Source organism: Bos indicus x Bos taurus, chromosome 9 (assembly GCF_003369695.1).
Source record: "Bos indicus x Bos taurus breed Angus x Brahman F1 hybrid chromosome 9, Bos_hybrid_MaternalHap_v2.0, whole genome shotgun sequence".
In the NCBI taxonomy this organism is placed as follows: domain Eukaryota; kingdom Metazoa; phylum Chordata; class Mammalia; order Artiodactyla; family Bovidae; genus Bos; species Bos indicus x Bos taurus.
In genome coordinates this window covers 38,398,018-38,423,376 of record NC_040084.1, presented here as the reverse complement: position 1 = coordinate 38,423,376, position 25,359 = coordinate 38,398,018, and the positions used below count along the sequence as shown (strand labels likewise).

Genomic DNA, 25,359 nt, shown 5'->3' with positions numbered 1-25,359 from the left:
CCACTATGGAGAACAGTGTGGTGATTTCTTAAAAAACTGGGAATAAAACTACCATATGCACGCGTGCTAAGTTGTTTCAGTTGTGTCTGACTCTTTGCGACCCTATGGACTATACCCCACGAGGCTCCTCTGTTCATGGGATTCTCCAGGCAAGATTACTGGAGTGCATTGCCGTGTCCTCCTCCAGGGGATCTTCCTGACCGAGGGATCAAACCCACATCTCTTACATCTCCTGCACTGGCAGGTGGGTTCTTTATCACTAGCACCACCTCAGAAGCCCAAAACTACCATAAGACCCAGCAATTTCACTGCTGGGCATATGCCCTGAGAAAATCATAACTGAAAAAGACACCAGTACCCCAATGTTTATCGCAGCACTATTTACAATAGCCAGGACATGGAAGCAACCTAGCTGTCCAATGACAGATGAATAAAGAAGCTGTGGACATATGTACGATGGAGTAGTCCTCAGTCATGAAAAGAGTTTGAATCAGTTCTAGTGAGGTGGACGAACCTCGAGCCTGTTACTACAGAATGAAGTAAATCAGAGAAAAACAAGTTTCATAAAATAACACATACATATGGAATCTAGAAAAATGGTACTGATGAACCTATCTGCAGGGCAGGAATAGAGACGCAGACCAGAGGACAGACTTGTGGACACAGTGAGGGAAGGAGAGGGCAGGACCACCTGAGAGAGTACCATGGAAACGTATACATTACCATATGTAAAATAGACAGCTAGTGGGAAGCTGCCATGTAACACAGGGAGCTCAAACCAGAGATGCCTAGAGGGTTGCGATGGGGTGGGGGGTGGGAGGGAGGTTCAAGAAGGAGAGGATATATGCATAATTATGGCTGATTCACATTGTATGGCAGAAACTGACACAACATTGTAAAGCAATTATCCTCCAATTAAAAATTTTTTTTAAAAAGTGTTTCAGTAAAGGATAATATCATGTCTTGCTTTGAAAAACTGATTGCACTTAATTTAGTAAAAATCTTTATGCTAAGGAAGCTTCATGTAGACAAAATAATAGAGAGCAATTAATATGCATATAAAAATTTGCATAGAAACAATATGACTTATGTACTATCTAAAATACAGATTCAGTTTTCTCCCCATAAAAATTAATCAATGGATATCACATGCTAAAAACAGCTACCATAATGTGTAGAAATCAAATAAAATTTCTAGAGATTCAGCTTTAGGCCATAGATAAGGTACATTTATTAATCTAATTTCCAGTTTGATTAACTCTGTGTTTTTCCTGAAGAATACAAAATACTGATTCTGCCTATTAGGCAAATAGGAAATTAGGAGTTTCTTATTGAATCCACTGACGGTATGAATGTTTGAAAGAGCTATATAAGAGTGCTGCTGCTGCTAAGTCGCTTCAGTCGTGTCAGACTCTGTGTGACCCCAGAGATGGCAGCCCATCAGGCTCCCCCGTCCCTGGGATTCTCCAGGGAAGAACACTGGAGTGGGTTGCCATTTCCTTCTCCAATGCATGAAAGTGAAAAGTGAAAGTGAAGCTGCTCAGTCGTGTCCGACTCTTAGTGACCCCATGGACTGCAGCCTACCAGGCTCCTCCGCCTATGGGATTTTCCAGGCAAGAGTACTGGAGTGGGGTGCCATTGCCTTCTCTGTATATATGAATATCTGGGTGCTAATACTTTAAAAGAAATCTTAAATAATCCTAAATAACTTGGAGAGTTGTGAAACACCAGGAAGAAGTGATGAACTTTAGAGATAGCTTGAGGGTCAACAGAGACACAGTGCATTTGTATTTTTAGTGTCTTCAGACGTATTCCCACTTACAGTCTGAAAGCAATTTGTGTCGGAAAGGGAAGGTGACAGTAAGGTTACATGATGAGTCATTTAAAATTTCCCCCATCTTCCTTTCTTTGATTGTATTTTCTTTTTCATTAAGTACAGCAAATTCCTAGGACAATGCTATCATATGCCTCTTACTTTTGGGAAGAAAGTCACAGAGAATGTTATTTATTGGACAGTATGAATTATGTACTATTTAGTAATTGTTTTGATGAAAAAAAGAATAAGATTAAAGTAGCGCAAAAAAATTATAGGAAAAATAACATATGGCAAGTAAGGATGAAGCCCAGCCATGGCATCAAGTTTCTAAACGGATAGTGTGTTACTTTACTTTTCACCAAAATCTCTTTTTAGGTGTTCAAACTCTTGACGACTGTTGGCTGTCCCTCCATACTGATAGGCGTGCTCTATCGCTCTAGGGCTGTTGGAAAGCTGGCAGTGTGAGTCTCTTGGAATATTCCTCTCTAGGAATTTCAGGCCAACAGGATCCCACGAAGGAGCATCTTTACTTTTCTCTCCCTGTAAGAGTACGAAATGACTCATTTAAGGGATAAAACTGACATACTAGTAGCAAAAATTCACTTTTAATTTTTTATCATTAACAATGATGATTAAATAATTAAAGTGTATATTCTTTGTACATATTCCACTTGTAAAGTATTAGACCTCTCCATTCCTCTACTGCCTTAAGCAAATGCCAGCAGCAGCTGCAGCAGTAACAACAAACGACAACAGAGTATGTTAACAAACCCCAAATTCCCATTTACAGTCAGAAAACAATTTGTATAGTGAAGCTATAGAGACGAGTGCTCTGTGATTTAAATTAAATGTACATTTTAATCAATGGTGGAAAATGAAAAAATTGGCAATAAAGACCACTGAGAGACTTGATAAATAAAATCCTCATATCATATGCAACAATACCACTTGAATACACATATTATTATTTATATAACCTGCATAAAAAGTTAAATACTTAGTAACATCTTCAAAATATTTTTTAAAGAATGTTTTGGGTGATAAGATATGTAGCAAACTTATGTGACAGGATATAGAACAATTTTTAAAAATTATTTTGTGCTCTTAGAATTGCACTATTGATTTTAAAATTTACAGTTCTGAAACTAAAGACTAATATTTAATGGTTATTTAGTCAATTTCTGAAGCAAAAGTAAATGCAAGTAAATCTGAGCATTCAGTCATTTACTCATTTATTCAAGCAAATGTTTATTGAGTACCTAATAGGTAGGAGTGAAGAAGAAGAAGAAAAAAAAAAATCAATGTTTCTGTGTGCCTTCAGTGGGCAGTGTGTGGTGGGGAACAGAAAGGTGAGTGAGACATGGTTCCTGTTTTTTAAGGACTGAAAATTGATTTGGCTTTTAAACAACAAATTGGAAGACAGGTTGTAGCTGGATAGAAAGGACCTTAGATGACTTGGTAAAGGATGGGGTTTTGTTTTTTAGGTGATGAGAAGCACCACAGGTTTGAAAAGCAGGGAGTGGCCTAATCTGATCCACTTGGGAAGAAATCTTGCAATAAAGTAAGAAGAGAGAGGAAATGTTTGGAGCTAGGGAGCTGGAGAACACAGCAAGAGTCAGGTTGAGACACAGGATCAGAGGGGAGAGGACAATTTCTGGTTCAGGATTGCTGAATGAATGCACATAGCTTTCCCCCTCCCTAATTCCCATCGAAATGTCAGAAGAACTATACACATAAAAATAAATCCACCGTAGTCCTGGAAGTAGAGGAGGATTTCTACTAGTCAAACAAAGCAGTGTGGAATTTCCATAAAACAATATTGTAATACAGACTGGAACAGATCGACTATATATATATATATATTGGTTGTGCTGGGTCTTCGTTGCTGTGCACAGGCTTTCTCTAATTGTGGCAAGCGGAGGGCATGTAGAATTTTCCTAGACCAGGGATTGAACCCGCATCCCCTGTATTAGCAGGTGGATTCTTAACCACTAGACCACAAGGGAAGCCCAAAACTCTTAATCTCATATGGGAAAAAGATAAGACCTCCAAAAAAGTCTGTGTTCTGGGCAAATCCAAGATATCAAGGAAATGTAAATCAAACCCACAGTGAGCTATCACCTCTCACTTGTCAGAATGGCTATCATCAAAAAGAATACAAACTGGTGAGGATGTGGAGAAAAAGGTATCCTCTTACACTGTTGGTGGGAATGCAGACTGGTGCAGCCACTGTGGAAAACAGTATGATGGTATCTCAAAAAACTAAAAATATAACAGAACTACCATATGACCCAGCAATTCCACTCCTGGGTATATATCCAAAACTAACCCCAAAACTCTAATTTGAAGAGATACATATACCCAATGTTCACAGCAGCATTGTTTACAATTGCCAAGATATGGAAAACCTAAAAGACCATCAAAAGATGAATAAAGAAGATACATGCATTATACACATACACACAGTGGACCTACTCAGTCATAAAAAGAACAGAATTTTGCCGTTTGCAGCAACATAGATGGACTTGCAGAGCATAATGTTAAGTGAATAAGTCAGAGAAAGACAAATACTGTGGGATATCATTTATATGTGGAATCTAAAAAAGACAACAAACTAGTGAATATAACAAAAAGAAGCAGACTCAGAGAGAGAACAAACTAGTGGTCAGCAGCGGGGAGAGGAAAGTGGGCAGGGGCAGGACAAGGGTGGAGAATAAGAGGTACAAACTATTAGGTATAAAATAAGCTACAAGGATATATTGTACAGCATGCGGAGTACGGCCAATATTTTGTATTAACTATAAACGGAGTACAACCTTTAAAAATCGTGAATCACTATATACTGTATACCTGTAACTTATGTAACATTATATAACTATACTTCAATTAAAAAAACAAATAAAATAAAATAGGAGTTAAGGCTGGCCTCACTGATCAGATGAGAGTTGGGCAATCCTTGAGAAGCTGTCAATGCAGACATTTGGGGGAAGCACGGTCTAGGTAAGAGGAAAGCTCAAGGGAGGATCTTAAGGCAGGAGTGTACCTGGCTTGTTCTAGAAACAGCTGGTAGATCACTAGGAGGAGACGAGCAAGTGAGTATAAGGGTCTCTATGACACTGTAGGAACTTCGGCGTTTAATCTGAGTGCAGTGGGAGGATCATTTTGAACACAGAAGTAACATGATAAGGCATGTTTAAAAGGATCTGGTTGTTGTGCTGAGAATATACTATTGGGGAACAAGGTAAAACAGGGAGGCCTGTTGGGAGGCTATTACAGAAATTCAGATGAGAGACGACAATGGCTTGGACCAGGATGGCAGCACTGGCACTTGACTGCATTGTTTACGTTTGGCCAGGAAGGAGTAGGGAGGGTCAGACTGAAAGAATGAGAAGGAGTTGGACCTTCATTTGTAATGAAGGCAAATAATGCACATGCTAGGTGTAAAATGAATGAGAGAACAGTCATCAGTGACCGCAATTTAAGACTCAAGATTTTGAATGCAAAGTCACTCTAGTTGATGCCACAGATCAACTGTGGATGTGAGTGGTTAAAAGGAAGGCCAAGGAAGGAGGGAAAACAAGGTAAGATCAGAAACCAATGATTTCTAGGACTGTGACATAAACTAGAGGCTGTTATGCAACAACAAATGATACTAGAGAATGATCACAGTATATAGTATATATTTTTATATAAAATACAGAGCAATTTTAACCACTGTAATGAAAAGCAGTTGGAAGTAAGAGCAAAAGCTTACTCAAACTGTTTCTTTGGGAATAAGAACTGATACAACAAATCTGGTAAACTGTAATATCAGATACTACAGAAATCATATCTTTCATACAAACACAGTTGCAAATGAGTAAATTCAATAAAGCACCAGTGACTAGAATTGTATGTGTGGAGTAAAAGGGCAATCTAGAAGTTGGCGCAGCATTGTCTTTTACCTTTTTATTCTGATTTGTTTTAGGCTTTGAGGAATTTCTTCCTTTTTTGTGAAGGAGAAACAATGGTGAAGACTCAATGGGACACTCATAAAGAGAAGTGTGGACCTTTTCAGAATACCGCTGGAAATCTTCGACCTCTACATCTCTATCCAACCTGTGTTTGTAACAGAGGAAAGAAAAATCTTAAGAATGTTGTTCAGAATTATATGATGAAACTATGGAAGTCAAAGAACTTTAGCAATTAATGTATGTGTGTGTGTGTGTGTGTGTGTGTATGTGATGGGTCTTTATCCACCAACCACTATCTTAATTAGAACCCTTTAATTGATCATTTAACCAATTAACCAATAACTCTGTGCCTGGCACCAGCACACTCTGACAGATGAACATGTCTTCCCTCACCATGTCCTGGATGATGAGGACCTCATCTGTGTTACTTAATCCGTATTAAATTCCTCCCTTGCATATTTTTGAACTCAGGGGGTTCTCATCATCTTTGTTAAGGATAAAACAACATGGCGGTCTACCGAATTGGAGAAGATATTTGCAAATAATATATCTGATAAGGGGTTAATATAAAAAATACACAAAGAACTCATACAATTCAACATAAAAACCAAACAACTTGATTGAAAAAGGGGGCATAGGACCTAAACAGACATTTCTCCAAAGAAGACATAAAGACAGAAAATAGACACATGAAAAGATGCTTAACATCACTAATCATCAGGAAAATGTAAATCAAAACCACGAAGAGATACCACTCACCTGTCATGATGCCTATCATAAAAAAGACAAGATACAATAAGTGTTAGTGAGGATGCAGAGAAAAGGGAACCCTCACGTTTTGTTGGTAGGAATGTAACTTAGTGCAGCCACTATGGAAAATAGGCTTCTCAAAACATTAAAAATAGGACTACCATATGATCCAGCAATTCCATTGCTGGGTATTTACCAGAAGAAAACAAAAAGACTAATTTGAAAAGATACATGCACCCCCGGTTTCACTGCAGCATTATTTACAACAGCCACAATATGGAAGCAACTTAAGCGCTGACTGACAGATGAAGATGAATGGATAAAGATGGGCTATGTATATGTATATGAAATATTATTTAGCCATGAAAAATGAAATCTTGCCATTTGTGACATGGATGGATCTAGAGGTTAAATGAAATAAGTCAGATGGAGAGAGACTACTATATGATTTCACTTAAAAGTGGAATCTAAAAAACAAACAACAGAACAGGGTCACAGATACAGAGAGCAAATGGGTGGATGCAGAAGGGGAGGTGTGAGTCCAAAATTGGTGAAAAGGATTAAGAGGTAAAAACCTCCACTTATAAATAAGCCATGGGCATCTAATAAAACAACATAAGGAATATAGTCGATAACATTTTAATAACAGTATGGAGAAAGATGGTTAGTAGACTCATCTTGGTGAGTACTTCATATACGCAACTGTCTCCTGAGAAATCTGTATGCGGGTCAAGAAGCAACAGTTATAACTGGATATGGAACAATGGACTGGTTCCAAATTGGGGAAGGAGTACGTCAAGGCTGTATAATGTCACCCTGCTTATTTAACTTATATGCAGAGTATATCATAAGAAATGAATGCCAGGCTAGATGAATCACAAACTGGAATCAAGATTGCTGGGAGAAATAGAAACAACCTCAGATATGCAGATGATACCACTCTAATGGCAGAAAGTAAAGAGTAACTAGAGAACTTCTTGATGAGGGCAAAAGAGAAGAGTGAAAAAGCTGGCTTAAAACTTAACAGTCAAAAAACTAAGATCATGGCATCCAATCCCATCACTTTATGGCAAATAGATGGGGAAAAAGTGGAAGCAGTGACAGATTTTATTTTCTTGGGCTCCAAAATCACTGTGGACGGTGATGGCAGCCATGAAATTAAAAGACGCTTGCTCTTTGGAAGAAAAGCTATGACAAACCTAGACAACATCTGAAAAAGCAGAGACATCATTTTGCTGACAAAGGTCTGTCTAGTCAAAGCTATGGTTTTTTCAGTAGTCATGTATGGATGTGAGAGTTGAACACATAAAGAAGGCTGAGCACGGAAGAATTGATGCTTTTGAATTGTGGAGCTGGAGACGACTCTTGAGAGTCCCTTTGATTGCAAGGAGATCAAACCAGTAGATCCTAAAGGAAATCAACCTTGAATATTCATTGGAAGGACTGATGCTGCAGCTGAAGCTCCAATACTTTGGCCACCTGATGTGAAGAGCCGACTCATTAGAAAAGATCCTGATACTGGGAAAGATTGAAGGCAAAAGGAGAAGGTGGTGGCAGAGGATGAGATGGTTGGATGGCATCACCAACTCAAAGGACGTGAGTATGAGCAAACTCAAGGAGATAACAGAGGACAGAGGAGCCTGGTGTGCTGCAGTCCATGGGGTTGAAAACAGTCAGACCTGACTTAGAGACTGAACAACAATCAGATGTCAAATCACTATGTAGTATACCTGAAACTAACATAATATTGTGCATCAACCAAATTTCAACAAGAGAAAATTAATGAAAAAATAATCATGCATTAAATTAATATAAAAAACTTTCTTAAACCTCTGAGGATGATTTGGGTATGTTGCTCTGTATTGTACCACTGACAGTAAGTACAGAAGTAACCACATTTAACATTCACAGTCTGCTGTATGCCACGTGCTTTATGCACATTATCTCAATTAATCCTCGTAACAAGTTTACCAAGCAGGCCCTATTAGTATCTGCATTTTGCAGCTGAAGAAACAAAGGCTTACTTAGCCGATGCCATACAAAAATTAAAAGGCAAAAAACTTACACACAAACCCAAGTGTGTCAGTTTTTCAAGCACATGTAAGCATTTAATTACTACCCTCCTGTGCCCCCAATATTTCATAGTTCTTAGTTTTAGTAAGGTAAATATTTTAATTATCAACTTGAACGTCTTTACTGATCATGCAGATTTATGAATACTAAAAATACTGTACCTGGTAAAGTAGGCATTACTTATACATCCGGTGAAATTAGCATACTGGGGAGTGATGGGTGAGCCGCCGAAGTAGAACTTCTTTTCATCTGCTTGGGTCTGCTCCACTTTCCCTTTGGTAGGGTTCTTACTCCCAAGTCTGCTTTTATCTACTATCAATTCATACCTGTAAGGGAAAAAGCTTTTTTAAGCACTACACAGCTAACGTATTACTTGAGTTCCATTCTAGGTTGTATGTTTTCTCATGGAATTGAGAAATGAAACATTTGGTTAATGATAAGATAACAAGTTGCCAGACTCTTTGTGAGGCTCAGAATAAAATGGATGAATATTTCTATATGCAGAAAAGACTCTCCAAATCATGACCAGAATTTAAATCCACAGAAGCAGGTTCAAATGACTAGTCATCAGTAACTTTTTTTTTTTTTGGTGTGGAAAAATCAGAACATAAATCATGGTGATCATTTAATCACATTTGTGGGAAGCTATTTTCATTCTAAAGCACATTGACAGTGATTGGAAATGACGTCTTGAAAAGAACTATTAACATTTTCTTTTAATGGGAAGGCTCCCCAGGAATGGACACAGAATAGTGGCAACAGAAAATATATTGCTTTTGCAGAAAGAATTTTCCTTTTATGAAAGAGAAATACAGTATTACATACTTTAAAGATAAAGTTAAGACTTTTTAAAGTGAAGTTAAAGTGTTAGTCACTCAGTTGTGTCTGACTCTTTGTGACCCCACAGACTGTAGCCACCAGGCTCCTCTGTCCATGGAATTCTCCAGGCAAGTGGGTTGTCATTTCCTTCTCCAAAGACTTTTTAAAATGTGACCATAAATGTAACTTTCTCAATTGTTTAATTAAAACCTAATGAAACCTGTTGTTTGCTAACTTTTTCTATGTACAAAACACTGCACTCCATTTAGTTTAAGTGGTATGTACAGGTACTTCCTTCAAGGAAATTATAGCTTATGGTTTCACTGGGAAAATTTTTACATACCTGTTAATTAATTTTATAGTGACTTATTTGGCATGTTTTAAAAATTAACAGCAATTAAAAAAAAAAGTAAGTTGTTCCTCTACCATTTTTTTTAAACACTAGAAAGGTAATAAGAGATAGTCTACTGTTAGTAGTGGTCCTTGGACGCATTCATGCCCTACAGGTAGAGCCACCTGGTGGAAAGAGTATAAAGTGAGGAGCTATACCTTGCTGGGGAGACGGAGGTGATGATGAAGTGGGACAGCCCATCATTGTACTGCTTATCTGCCGACTGCACCTTGATTCCCTTTACATCCATGATTACGGTGCCATTATTCAGTGAGATGGAGAACATGTCTGACTGAAACGCAAGCACAGGTTTTTTAACAATGGAAGCCAGAGATCCAAAAGGTGGACATGTTTTCAGCATTTACTTATAGAACTGCTTAAAGGAACACACACATGTGAGAGGTTTGCTTGAAAAATAATTTCTATGAACAGCAACAAGGAAATACTCTATTGCCTGGACTGGTATGCTGCTTATAAAATTAGACACATTTCAATGGAAAGAGGAATTTCTTGTGTTTAAACTGAAAATTTCAGGTGATTTTGTCATGCTAAGTAGCTGTTATCCCAGCGTCAGTTACTTTCTTTACTCAAGCAATTCTCTTCTGTCATCAGCCTCACTTTTGAAAAACCAGTATTTTAACTTCCTTGGGGATGTAGTGAGACGACTAGGCAAGAGTTATTTTGCTATTGTGGCTTTTAAAAATGTTTCACTTTCCAGCTGTGGTACATATACACAATGGAATATTACTCAGCTATTAAAAAGAATGCATTTGAATCAGTTCCAATGATGTGGATGAACCTGGAGCCTATTATACAAAGTAAATCAGAAAGAAAAACACCAATACAGTATACTAACGCATATATATGGAATTTAGAAAGATGGTAATAATGACCCCATGTGCGAGACAGCAAAAGAGACCCAGATGTATAGAACAGTCTTTTGGACTCTGTGGGAGAGGGCGAGGGTGGGATGATTTGGGAGAATGGCATTGAAACATGTATAATATCATATGTGAAATAGATCGCCAGACCAGGCTCGATGCATGAGACAGGGTGCTTAGGGCTGGTGCACTGGGATGACCCTGAGGGATGGGATGGGGAGGGAGGTGGGTGGGGGGTTCAGGATGGGGAACACATTACACCCATGGCTGATTCATGTGAATGAACGGCAAAAACCACCACAATATTGTAAAGTAATTAGCCTCCAAAAAAAAAAAAAAAAGAACAGAAAAAAAAAATGTTTCACTTTCCATCTACAGAGGCAGAAAAATTAAAAAATAGCAGAAGTTAACATCTATTTTTCTGAATTTCTTTATTGTTTGGCAATATTCCTTAAAATATTGGCAAAATGATAATCTTCCTTTTCTTCCCCGATATGGGCCTCAATCTCTACAGTTAGCTCTCAACATAAATACTTGAAGGTCACCAAACTTTTATAAAAGTTATTTTATTCTTGACATAGTATATCTTTGTTCAGTTCAGTTCAGTTGCTCAGTTGTGTCCAACTCTTTGTGATCCCAAGGACTGCTACCCATGGACTGTAGCTAAAGTTCTACAGCAAATTAAAAACTATTTCATAAATTGAGTCACACATACTGTATATATACACTGAGGTTCTTAACATATTTTGTGCTATGACTCTTTCAATAGTTTGGTAACACATATGGGCTCCTTCATAAAATATTTTAAAATCACTCAATAAAATATGTAGGAATACAAAGGAAACCAATTATATTGAAATACAGTTTCAAAATACCAAAATGATAAATATGTGATATATATGTACTTCTACATTAAGGCACTAAATAATAAAATCTAGTAGCAGATCTAATATGGTATGGGGAGGTAGGAGGGAGGAGGGTTCAGGATGGGGAACACATGTATACCTGTGGCAGATTCATTTTGATATATGGCAAAACCAATACAATATTGTAAAGTTAAAAAATGAAACAAAATTTTAAAAAAAAGTGAAAGTGAAAAAAAAAGAAGTAGCAATAAACAAAAATGGTATTTTGAGATATGTATGACAACTATAACATGGAATGAAAAATACCTTTAATTTCTACTAAAGACAAAATCATAGATACTGCTAATATTACTGTGGTTTGTTGCTGACATTCACAATTCAAGAAAATGCTAAATTTTAATTAGAGAAAATAAAGATTTAATTTTTTCTCACCTAGTTCACAGACCCACTGAATTCTCTTCATGCACTCCTTAGGGAGGTTTATGAAGCCCAGGTTAAAAACTCACATATGATATATTTATAATATTTTACAAACTGTTTGAAATGAGACATTCCATGTGTGTATAGGAGTCAAAATTAATCTGAATTGTAAATTACTTTTAATGTGCTTAGAAGTATTTTTAATAGACAAAACAATTACCACAAAGAAGTTTCCACCACAAAAAACAAATACTTACCCCTGATGCATAATAGAACAGTAATCCATTTGGCTGTAATGTTCGGAAATTAAAACCTCCTTCAAAGCCATCAAAAAAAGATATTTTCTGACTTGAAGCAATGTAACTCTGTCCATTGAAATATGCTCTGCGAGATATCTGTGTGCCAAAGAAAGTATGAATATAGAGTTTGTGATAATTATCAAATGCCTAAAATGTCCATTTCCTATGTAGGAAATACCAAAGGCCTTATCTGCTAGCTCCTATATTAATAGTTATGTTTTAATTTCTGGTTTATGCTAGAATTCAGGCCTGTTAGCCTTCCTTCTGTATGCTGCTAACAGATGGGGTTTCAGCTTGCCTACTTCCTCTACTATGAGTGAGTGAAGATGCTCACGTAGCCTCTCTGGGCTTTGGCATTCCAGCCATTGAAAGGTGAAGCAACTGGACAAGTCCAGAGGATTCCCATAAGCCTTTTTAGCTTAATGATCCTTCTGTCTGCTGATGGCAGAAAGGAACCCAAGGTGTACACAGGATCACAGAGAAAAGAGTTTTGTCAGCTTTTAAGAAAGGTAAGGTTCTTGTCTATTTATTAAAAACTTTTCAATTGTGTACTTACAAGAGAGTCTTCTGGGCATCCATAGCCAACTCCCAGGGTTTCTGTCTGTTCTAATAAATTGAAATCTTTCTTTTGGAACTGGAAGCCCTTCATGCATCCTCTGAAGTTGATATCTAGGGGAAGATGTGCTCTTAAGGTCCTGGAAAAGAAAATCAGTCTTTACTGATAGAGCTGTGATGATGATGGTGATAGAGGTGATGATGATGTCACCCAACATATGCAGGATGTAAAATTTGATTTTATTTATAGTTATTTTTAATACCTTTGTAATTATTCACATTTTCATGCTTTCTTTCATAAGTACACAGTAATTTCTAATCTTTGCATACAGAACAGCTTTATTCTGCATGGAGACAATTTATTTACTTCTTTATAGTTTTCAAGATCCTTTAAGTTACATCAGCTCATTTTATCTTTATAACAATTCAGAGAGCTAGATGGTGATGCTATTCTTTCTCTTTTACAGATGATTAATAGGTTCAACCATAATGAATTGACATATGTATAGGTCAAAAACTGTGAACTCTTGGCAGTTTCACATGGTTTACCTATAAAATGAAATATTAAGTCTTTTTTTTTCCTATGTCACAAGTAGAAAGTTAGGATTTGAACCCAGGTCTTCAGTTGTCCACTAATCCTACTTGAGTCATGAACTCAATTACTTGTCTTACTTGCAACACACTAATCAACCAAGGCTAGGAGAAGTTTTCAATGAACGTTGGGACTTTGGAGCAATAGGAAAGTGAGAAATCCTTTATCTTTAAGATCAAAGATGGCATTTTGCTCAAAACAGTACCCATCACTGTGCCTAATAGATAGGAAGTGCCCAAGAACATAGTATTGGATACTGAATGAATACGAAGTTAATTCTGAGTAAGTTGCAATGACTTCAATGTATTTTAGATAAACACTGACCAAACTAAGGGGTAACAGTCCCATTTATTCTGCTCTCACAAGATCATGCCTGGATGACATGCTAACTGATAGATTAAGTTGCACATATAGCAACCACAATGGTTAAAGATCCCAAGTGGCATGGCTGAAGGAATGAGGATATTTAGTTTGGAAAGGAAGCTTAAAGTTGGGGTCTTATCCAAGAAAAATTAGAATTTCTGGAGAATGACCATGGGTAGTGATGTTTATACACATTCTCTAGGTCATTCTAATGAGAACCAGGGTTGAGAGTGACTGGACTGGAATATCGGAATATCCTAACGCTGTCTCTCAGTTTAGGATCTCTCATGCTATGAATTGAGTGTAATAAGAGATAGTTGAATTTTTGAATATATCAGAATAAAATTTCATTACACTTAATTTGGGTTTCCCAGGCAGCGCTAGTGGTAAAGAACCTGCCTGCCAATGCAGGAGACACAGGTTCGATCCCTGGATCGGGAAGATCCCCTCAAGGAGCACAGGACAACTCACTCCAGTATTCATGCCTGGAGAATTCCATGGACAGAGGAACCTGGTGAGCTACCGTCCATAGGGTTGCAAAGAGTCCATACGACTGAAGAGACTTAACATGCACACATACTTAATTCATGAGGCTTCCCTGGTGGCTCAGCAGTAAAGAATCTGCCTGCAAATGCAGAGACGTAAGTTTGATTTCTGGGTAGAGAAGATCCCCTTGTGGAGGAAATGGCAACTCACTCCAATATTCTTGCCTGGGAAATCTGATAGACAGAAAAGCCTGGCAGGCTACAAACCATGGAATCACAAAAGAGTCGGACACAACTCATTAACTAAACAACAACAACATACTTAATTCACAACTCCTGGAACAGTCTTAAAATTTTGGTTTACTCTCAGATACTATTTGAGAGTTCAAATAACTCTAAATTAATACTGAAACAAAAGTAAATGGACACAATGCTTCTTTGCTTTCACATATGCTCCACCTTTCTTCTTGTGGATGAGAAATACTGCGTTAGACTATGTTCTAAGAGTAATACATGAAGACTTTTGTAGATCACATTTACCCGATGCTAATTTAAGGGGGTCACAAGGACTGGCTGCACAGGGCACACAGGTGTATGACTGTGTGTGTGCCCTTGCACGTGTGCACAGAAGTAGTAGGTGGGAAGGCTCAAACACTTACTACACTTCTGGATGTGGAGTCCTCAGCCCAGCTCGTTAGGAACAAACAGCTTAACAAGGACAAAAAAGCTTACCTTGATTGTAAGATTTCTGGGGGAGCTCCACCTATGTATATGTCTGTAAAAGGTATCTTCATCTTTTCATTATCCATGCTCTTGACATGTCGTCTGTCAACTACCAAAATCATTTTCTTATCATTGTGGTAAATGATTGAGATCTGGGAGAAATAATACATAATGAGTCCTGATCATTGCTTAACAATCAGATTTTTGAAGACTGCTATGTATTTTAATTATTTAATAATAATTTAATTATTATTCATAATTATTTAATTATGTTGTAACAGCTGGGCTTCCAGGATCTTATGCTTATTTGTTTACAAAATGGGCAATAGGTCTTCCTTCCTTACTCACAGACATGAAAACTCTTAGTCATATTACCAGAAGTTCCCATTTGCTGGAGAAGGATTCCATATGGATTCACAGCTAGCCCAAGAAAAATTCTGTTATGAGATCAACTTTTTAATTAATATTTTGCTCCTTTGAGGGGATTCAGGAAAAAAGTGTAAACAGGTGACTTCTGTTGCCAGATGTCATTTTTTTGTGACATGATAAGCTTTAATGAATGTGGGAAAATTCTAGTCAGAGAAATAGTTAAAATATTCTTCTGTTGTAAACCACCCTCATGAAGGCTATGGACTTTGAACTGAAAAGAGAAATATAGCCTCTACTCTGCATTTTAGTTCAACTTAGACAATACTGTGACTTCTACATATTTTATTAAAGTATAGATTTAAAGTAGTTGTTAGTAAAAACAGATGAAATATCAGTATACTGCACATCTATGTCACGACAGATGAGCATTCTCTGTGGGTTCTCATTTATAAGAAAACCTGTGTTACTATTTTCTAAGTTTCAGGGAAAAGGTTTAAAAAGGAAATTCTTCACTTATATCTACTCTTTTGATATTTAATGGGACTCAAGGAAAAAGCAAAAACAAAATGGCTTTATATCTACATTCTCATTGTCAACAAAGGAGTCTTTTGATCAATGAAGCAATTAAAATGTATCTTCACTGACTCTTTTACTGGAAACTCCAATATGATAAAAATGTCCACTCTTTTGAAGCAAATGTTATCCTGGAGTTGAGTATATGAGGGCCTTTCATTGGTTTTTATATGTGAAAGTGTTCAGTTTAATTACTTTCTCACCTATCTCATTTGACCATGCGATTAGATCGATAGATCCAAATGCAAATAAAACAACACATTCAAACTGCAATGATCAGTACCTCATGGTATTTTGCATCATTAATTTGAGCTTTCTTTAACGTGTCTTCAAGATGCACAGGGCCGTTGCTAAACCCAAAGTCATAGAACACATGTAGGTAACCACTGCGCATTTCCAAGCTGAAAAACATACTCTGTGGAGAAGAAAAAAAGCTGTAGACATGAGAGTCTGCTATTATGAAAGAGCAGGTTTAGCTGAATTTGAGAAATAACAGTACACTCTCTATTATTGAAACTGTCTGAAGACTACAGAAGTCTCATTAAATTCTTACTATGAAATAAAAATCACAACTACATTCAGATCAGCAGTTACATCTAATATACCAAAGTTTTAATATTCACACACAATTTAAAACAATTATCTTCTACTGTTTTTACTTGTGAATTAATGAAAATTTAAATTTACCTTATTGATTTTTAACAATCTTGAAAACAGAGTACTATAGGCCATATGTATTCAACAGCCCTATTTTAAGGCAATGTTTGAAAGTTGTAACAGGCCAACAGATGTGACTACATTTCATTTTTAAGGGCAAAATTGGTACCACTGAAAAATAATTCCAAGGTATACTGAAAAGAATCTTGGGAAATTATCAGTAAATACAGATAAAAGGAAAAGAAGGCCCACTTCTGTAACACTGGATTTACATAAATAAACATGGAATTATTATGCACTTAGATCACATGATATTCAACAACCAAAGTAATTCTATAACACTCAAGTAATTTACTGGTCAGGCTTGCTTGTTTTAGAAGATAGTTCATAGACACAAGAATTCAGTGGATATGAAGAATAAAGTATTATGGTTGTTGTTCAGTTGCTAAGTCGTGTCCGACTCCCCAACCCTAACTATCTCCTGGAGTTTGTTCACGTTTATGTTCATTGAGGTGGTGATGGTAAAGTCCCAATTTCACTGAAAGTGATCTCTTGGACAGAGTTTATATACTCCTAAGAATGTGGTACACAATCCACTGGGGGATAGAAAGAAAACATTTCAACTTCTATTTATACTCATTTTAAAACTCTAAAATAGAGAAGCCAACTTTTAATATTTAATACATAGATTTACTGTGGACCTTCATTTTCTCCTTTGAGTGGGTTTTCAAAGGATTCAGATTCACACTTTGAGAATGAAGTTCCACACTTGAAGGTGGGCCACGGCCCACTCTGCACTGATTTCTTTGTGTTTAGCCTATTACACGGAGAAGGCAGTGGCACCCAACTCCAGTGCTCTTGCCTGGAAAATCCCATGGATGGAGGAGCCTGGTAGGCTGCAGTCCATGGGGTTGCTAAGAGTTGGACACGACTGAGCGACTTCACTTTCACTTTTCACTTTCATGCATTGGAGAAGGAAATGGCAACCCACTCCGGTGTTCTTGCCTGGAGAATCCCAGGGACAGAGGAGCCTGGTGGGCTGCCGTCTCTGGGGTCACACAGAGTCGGACACGACTGAAGTGACGCAGCAGCAGCAGCAGCCTATTACAATTACTGCAGTTATGGGTACCTGGTTACATGGATTTATGAATAAGGCCACTTAATAATAGAATATTTATAATGATTTTCTACTGAAATATTGTGATGTGAAAATATTCTGAGACACAGATATTTTCAGATTAATTCCTATAAATTACTAAAAATGTGGTCAAATTTTGAGAGCATTACACATTTGCTTTATAAAATGAATTATTCTAAACTTATTGACTTTTACTTGTGATGACAAATGTCTTTTAGTAGTATGAACCCCCCTAGCTACTTAAAAAATATACTTGATCTGTTGCTTCAAGGTAGGGACATTATAACAATGAAGGAAAAACTATTTTGGTGGGGAAGAAAGTTGTACTCTGGAGAGATGGTTTTTAAAAAAAAAATCTGAAAAATTTTCTACTGTTAAGTAAATTTGCTGATGAAAGCAATGTAATTTTTCATGTTTTTATGTACTACCATAAAAACTCTCATATCTACTCTACTAAAACTTTTCTGGAAAAAAAAAGTTTTTTTTTTTTTTAAAGTTTAAAAGTTTTTCAAATGAAGATTTTTAATGGTCTTGAATTCTTCTGTTGAAGTTTACAAAATGATATACTATCTGATTAGCTTCTAAGAACTGACATCAGGGAAGATGAAAATGTGCCAGCCATTTTCAAAGACAACTTCTGCCAATCAGTGAATGAAATAATAATGATATCATGATTTACTAAGCATAGCCAATGATATACTTCCTACATTTTTTTAATATGAGTTTTCTTGTCTAGTTATGATAGCCAATAAAACCTAGTACTAGAATAAACTAGACTCATGATAAGACTTTAGTATCACAAAGAATTTAATGTGACTTTAAAAATACTTTAACATATTTAATTACATTGTTCTCACTAACACTACCATTAATAATTTTTGTGTCACTAGCAAAATAAAAATAATTTTTTAAACTTCTTTGTATTCTTGCCTGGAGAATCTCATGAACAGAGGAGCCTGGAGGGCTACTATCCATGGGGTCACAAGAATTGGACACGACTTAGTGGCTAAACCACTACCACCATTTTACATTTGCATTTATTTCAACATTTTATATTTATATAAATTATATTTCTCCTAGTTTTGAATATTATATTCATATATAGTATGTGTATATCATTAATAAAGAAATGCATATATATATATACACACACATATGTTAAGCATTCAAACTCTTTTTTAACTGATTAGGGCATATGATTTAAAAAGTAAGTGCTAAATTTCTGTAGACATATACAAAGAGTTGGACACCACTGAGTGACTGAACTGATGCTCATTTAGATCTTGGTGCTGATTTTCATCAAAGTTCTCTTAGTTTATTGAATGTATTATATTTAATATACATCTAAAAATATAGTGCAGGGAAATGCCATTTCATGGCTGCTTTTACTTACTGCTGACATCATGTCCCTGCAGGAAAAGAAAACCAATTTTGCTCTATAAACTAAACCTTCAGCTTTATTGCATGACACACTCAACTTGGGAAGGTTCCTAGAAACACAAATGGTGGAAAGTAAAGGCAGTAAGGGAGAAGATGTAGGACTTTCTACTCACTCCATTGACCATGAGGAGCACGAGGCCATTGTCAGCTGGTGTTCTGACTTCGATGTCAAAGCGAGTCACCTGACCAAACTTCCCTCTCCTTGTGATATCCCTCACTATGGCATAACTAGAGCCATCGAAGAAATAGCTGGCAGCCCGACTCTGCGTAAAGGCCAGTTTGTCTCTGAAATAAAAATGCGAGGATCATATAAACATGACAGTATCTGTTATGCTTTCAAATGAGGTTCTTTTCAACCCATTCTCATGACATTTCCCATGGGTCTTATAGCATTTAAATGAAGTCCTGATGTCTGCATGTGAGACATAAAGAAGCATTTAAAAAAAACTGTCTGTGATGGATTTTTTTTCTTAGCACCCTGTGTGCTAAGATAACAGAAGGTTCTAGTGAGACCCTAGTTTCTGTAATCCAAAACCAAAGCTGCAATTTAGGAGTTTAACTTTTTAATAATTGTGCATGCTCGTTATGATAGAGAAGAACTGAAAAGTTGTTTACATGCATGACTATTAAGCAGTTTCAAAATTCATTTTCCCCAAGAAAAGACTGAAAACCTGAGTATTGACCCACACTTGTCCTATTTGCATAGCCACCAAATTTTCAGTGCTCTTAGCATGCTCTTACCTGGCACAGGGCACTGATTTGGAGGGGTCCATATTATAGATGTGCTTAAAGTTGTACAAGCTGATCACATCATTATTCAAAGTGGCCAATTCCAGGCAGCCAACAAAGCCAGGCAGGTTTAAGCTAGCAGGGAGCTGTGAAACAAAGTGAAGTCAATTCTCCCATGACTACATTCCATCTAGTCCACACAGATCAGGCTGGGAGACAAAGGTCAAGGGGACCTTCCCATTGACAGAAATATCATTCTAGACCTGAGTTTGTGTCTATTCTATGCTAAACCATTCAGATATAGAATGATTGTTCAGTTGTTCCTATCTTAGCAGAGAGGGTGTGGGTTTACTGAGCATATACTATGTGCCAGTCACTCGCCTGACAATGGATTCATGACCAAAGTCCATCCTCACACTAGCTCCATGAGGTAGGTATTCCTGTCCTCAGATAGAGAGAAAGTAATTCTCAGAAAAGTTCAATATTGTGCCTCTAACTAGTGAGTAATAGTTCTGCACCTGAAATTGTAGATCAACTCCTTATCTTCTTGGGCCCTTCCTGAATCTGCCCTTCATCAGGTCTCATCTGTCTCCCTAGATCCTACCCCCTTCCACATCCCAGGTATTTCATTTCCTGCTTGTGTATCAGCTGAAATAACTGAGTTTTTGAAACTGTCATCTGTACACCTGAAGACTAGCTATAAACCTACAAGGTACAGGCATTCTTGCAGTAGGTTGGGTAATATTAATTATAAATGCAGGTATCAGGATGAAACACATTTGATATTCAAGTTTTAGCTATAGCATGAAAGTATTTGACACTATGAAAATATATGTAGCAGAGATCAGATTTACACAGCATATTTACAGACCCTGATTCAGAATTCTACCACCCACTGACCTAAACTCTGTTTTTAATGTATCAAGGTTTCCAATCAACCCCGAGTCACTGTAGGTGTTGTGGACTTCTAAAAACAATCATTGTAGATTTGCAATTAAGTAAAAATATGGCTGGATAGCTCACCTTGAAGTTTGATGGCACGCCCCCAACATAAAACACAGTATCTTCGGGATCCAGATCCAACAAGGAGTCATCTCCAGCAAATTCTCCCTTTTTAATAAACTTTTCCTCTGCAGTGCTACTTAGACTTGGGACTGTTAAAAACACCTTTCCATGTTTTCCTACCCTGTTCAGATAAAGAATTTTCACTCCTTAGTATCCAGATAATTTGTATAAAATACGTGTTTTTTTTTTTTTAATGTCAGAATGTGAAAATCCCTTCATCACAGGCTTGGTGACTTGATTTTGTCATTTTTGTAAGCATTTACACAATGTCAACAATCAATGGGAAGGGGAAAAACCACAGTCCACCTTGGAACTGGATTTGTAGATTGGCCAGATTAAAAAAAAACAATAATCAGATTTCTATTTAGAAGTGATGACTATTTTTTCTAATTTTTTGTTTTCTACCAAGGTACTTGTGAAGAAATACATAAATAATGGAAGAAAGAGGAACAACATCCACAGAAAGACTGTGTGTATGTATCTGTGTGTGCGTGAGTGCATTCAACAGATTTCTTACGAAATGTGCAGATCAGCCCTGCATCATGGATTCACTTTACCTTTCAATCTTGACAATGCTGAAGTAAGCAGGCCAGGTACTGACAGGCTTCGAGTCCAAGGGAATCTCTACATCCTTAGTTCCCAAATTATAAACGTACACCAGGTTGTCATTTTTGATTGCAAGACCCATGTACTCTTTTTTGGCCTGAAATGTTAAGAAGTCTTGTAAATAAAATTTATATGAATGAATATCATTTTTGTTCTCATTTCCTTAAAGGACAATTAGCAATCTAAATGTTTGGCTGTCTATAAGGCATATCTGGCTTGAATTATTACCAGAGTGCCTGTTAGACTGGGCAGCGCCTCCTTCTTTCCAGCCTCCCTATGGCTGCATCAGTGTGAAGCCCCTGCCCGCTACCCACCCCCACCACACCCCTCTGTGCCTGTCTAAGTATACCCTGGACAGGAAGGCAAGCAACTCTGGGCTTGTGGACATTTGATGGCTGCCCGGAAGGTGCTAACCTTGTTTCATTAATCTGGAAATATAATGCCGCCTGCCAATACCGACTGCTGTATACCTTCAAGCAGGGTTCAGCATTAAATATAGTAAGTCTCTGTACTCTGGATGTCTTTGAAATGCAGCATTCAGACTCTTGAGTTTGCAGTGTGAGGGTGATATGAGGAAACCACAGAAATATCCCCCACAGAGGAAGAATTACCTGTCCCACACAAAGAAGGAATTGCTACTTTAGTCTTGGCCTTCTGATCTACACCTTCTGAGGTGCTAGAATGGGAATTTTGTTTGTTTGCACAGGTAGTTTTTTTTTTGAGGCAAGAGAAAAGCACTTATCTTTCCTTTTAATGTAATTCCATCTTGTAAAACCACTTGCTCTTACGTTTTTGCTTCCGAGGTACAGGATGAACTGATCTGCAGTCACAGCCAGTTCCGACTGCTTCACAGGAGGAGGCTTCATGTACAGGCTCAGAGATGTAAAGGTCTTTAAGTCATCCATGCTGGCTCTGGGGTGCACCTCGACTGCTGACTGGCCATCAAACATCATGGAGACTTGGATCTGAAGTTAGAAAATTATTTCATTAAAGCGCAGCAGTACAGAAATGGGCATAGTGCTTTCCCATGGTTCTCAGTGGGCTTCCCTCATTTCTTAGGCGGTCTCTGAGCTTTACTCATGACCTCCAAGCCTTTGTTTACTTATGTCCTTATCTTGTTGGAGAAAGGATATAAAGAAGATAATACAGCTTAAATTTAAAGCTAGGTGAAAGAAAAAGGCAAAACAAAAAGGCAACAAAGTAGGTCTAAGAATGAGGGTAAATATGAATTCCACAATGAACTACCTATTTGGTTAAAGTGAACTAAACAGCTTGAAAGGATACTTTGTTATACAATTCACAAGGCCCATAAATTTAACAACTAACTGATCAGGAGAATAATAACTAATCTTGGGTTCTAATACAGCTAGGACCTTCTCCCTAGGGTCTTCAAAAGAGGAGCGCTGGTGAGGCTGTGAGCAGTATCCTAGACCATGTTTAGACAGTTGGGAGGGGTCTAGACTCAGCTTCTAAGTCTTATATGAGGTCTTGAAATCTGGCTCTACCACTTACTAGCTGTGGAACCATGAGCAAATCACTTAAACCTGCAGTTTCCTCATCATTAAATGAGGACAAAAGATTTGTTAAGAGGATGAAACAAGGTAACTATAAAGTGTTTTCCAGTGTCTGGCTCTATCATAATAACTGTAATGATGACTTCATTAAGACATTCCTTATAATAATCCTTAGAAAGGCATTACAATGAAGTACAATTCAGAAAATGCATTTCTAAGAGGCCCAATATGACATGCCAACCTGGTCTGATTCAAGGTGATTTTCAGAATATTCAGAAGTGTAAGGACTGTGTATATTCATGCCATTATGCAAATATTTATGAATAATTAGATATATTACATCAATTGACTAATATTAATTTAGTTAATATTGATGGCCAGTGAGTTCATGATTATATTTCCAAGTGCCTAAAGTGCAGCTGTCCTATGTGGCCAGTTGAGAAGAATACAATACATCTTAGTAAATAATCAAGTAGTATATGGGGTTAAAGTCTGTAAAAATTGAGAGTTTGAAAAGATATCTATCTGTATTAGAAAGCATCTCCCTTTGGGGAGCTGTGTGGGTTCCCCAAGGCATTGCCAGGACTTTCTTCAGAAAATGGTTTTAGGTGATTAAGGCTCCCAAATTCTACTCCATAGAAATAAAAGTACCAGAAGGCATTCACAGAAACCTAGCTTTGGAAATGCCATTTACTGACAATAAATCTTTTTTGAAATGTTCTCCAAGGTATCTAAAAGGTGATTTGTGGCGTAGGGCTAATTAACATATATTATTTAAAAGTTGGGTATATTTAGCAGTAATAATTTCCTTCATTACAAAACAGTTGATTTCCAGTTCTTAATTCTGTCCATAATTAGGGCCAATAGTCTGTTCAGGTTGACTCACAATTGAGAAAATAAAACCATACAATTTGGTTGTTAAAAAAATCATGGTGGTCTATAAATGAATAAAAAACAAATTAGAAAAGGGGCCAAGAACAAGCCCTGTTGTGCCACAGTGAAAATGTTGATTGTTGTGTTAGGATATTTCCTATCACTGCTGGCACTAGTTACAGTGTTGTATTGCTTCTGTGTAGCATGTCAGAATGGGAGCTTTGTTGAAATTGTTCAGTTTAGCTGCTATGTGTTACGCCTGTGGAGAGGTCAGTAAAAGTTTCGTATCATCTGTGCTGTGCCAGAGAATTCTTTGAAAAGGCAGATGGGCAAGAATATTGCATTTAGTAATTACATAAATATAGCTGTTAGGATAATGAATAGCAATAGTAAAATTGAGTCTTTAATTGGGGTTGGCCTTCTTTGGTTCCTTTTGCTCTATGAGCTATGTTGACTAGGCTAAATGTATACCTCTGAATCTTGGCTACCCATTAAGAATCACTGAGGAGCTTCAAAAAAAAAAAAAAAAAAAAAAAAAACACACACACACAAAAAAACACACAGGTTTTGAGCCCTCATCTAGAGAGCCCGATTATTGCTTTATGGTTGGGACCAGGAATTGGTTTGGTTTTCAAATCTCCTCGCTGAGTCTAATGAACAGATGGAGCTGAGAACTATCAAGCTGGATAATACAGTAGAAAGTTCCCAGCTCTGGAAGCTGCCCAAGGATCTAAGCTCAGCCTCACGCTGTCCTTATCACCGAGTGACTGATAATGACTCTTTTCACTGGTTACCTTGCTGGCAACACTTCTGGTCTGAGCAATGAGCTCTCGGATCCTTTGGATGCTGGCGGAAACATTGCTTGCAGGCCGCTTCTGTTCTACCGTACGAAGCTGATCCAGGAGCTGAGGGACAACCTCTGTCAGGTTTCCAACTGTGGTTAATAAAAATGAATCATTTGAGTAGATATCTCAGTAGTTAAGTCTATTTCAGCAATCAGGTGAAGAGATAACAAATGCATGGTTATTTCTGGTAGAACTATAAGAAACTAATTTTATAAGAAAATAATGAAACTATATTTAATTCTAAAAAATTAATAGTTAAGTCCAAAGCATAATCAGTTTCTATCCTGCAATGTTTACAATACATATTGATCTATAAATTGTATGCAGAGCAAGCTGATATACAATGTACATTTCTAAAGGGTGGGACCCATGACAAGTACACAGATGTTTCACTAAAGAGCACAAGCTCTGCTTACATTTCTAACTGATATAACAGGTCAAAAGAAATGTTGGGCAAGGTGGGGTGGGTGGGAAGGTTTTTTCCTAAGATGCCTGTTCACACATCACAATGCCAACTGCAGTGGTCCCAGCAGCAGCAGAGCTGGATGGAAGAAATAAGGGAGC

General features: G+C 37.3%; 1 protein-coding gene across 3 annotated transcripts in view; it reads right to left on the bottom strand.

Moving 5' to 3' along the window:
- Positions 1-25,359, bottom strand: part of LAMA4 (laminin subunit alpha 4) — a 148,097-nt gene that overhangs the window by 11,434 nt on the left and 111,304 nt on the right. For all 3 annotated transcript variants that reach the window (XM_027551173.1, XM_027551174.1, XM_027551172.1), the window contains 14 exons: positions 24,745-24,884; positions 22,352-22,528; positions 21,515-21,660; positions 20,916-21,078; positions 19,905-20,038; positions 19,277-19,448; positions 16,212-16,343; positions 14,996-15,138; positions 12,825-12,963; positions 12,227-12,364; positions 9,961-10,094; positions 8,754-8,918; positions 5,761-5,914; positions 2,169-2,356 (listed from right to left, as the gene is read on the bottom strand). In XM_027551173.1, coding sequence (XP_027406974.1) covers positions 2,169-2,356; positions 5,761-5,914; positions 8,754-8,918; positions 9,961-10,094; positions 12,227-12,364; positions 12,825-12,963; positions 14,996-15,138; positions 16,212-16,343; positions 19,277-19,448; positions 19,905-20,038; positions 20,916-21,078; positions 21,515-21,660; positions 22,352-22,528; positions 24,745-24,884 — 2,125 coding nt within the window. The remainder of the gene's footprint in view (positions 1-2,168; positions 2,357-5,760; positions 5,915-8,753; positions 8,919-9,960; positions 10,095-12,226; positions 12,365-12,824; positions 12,964-14,995; positions 15,139-16,211; positions 16,344-19,276; positions 19,449-19,904; positions 20,039-20,915; positions 21,079-21,514; positions 21,661-22,351; positions 22,529-24,744; positions 24,885-25,359) is intronic.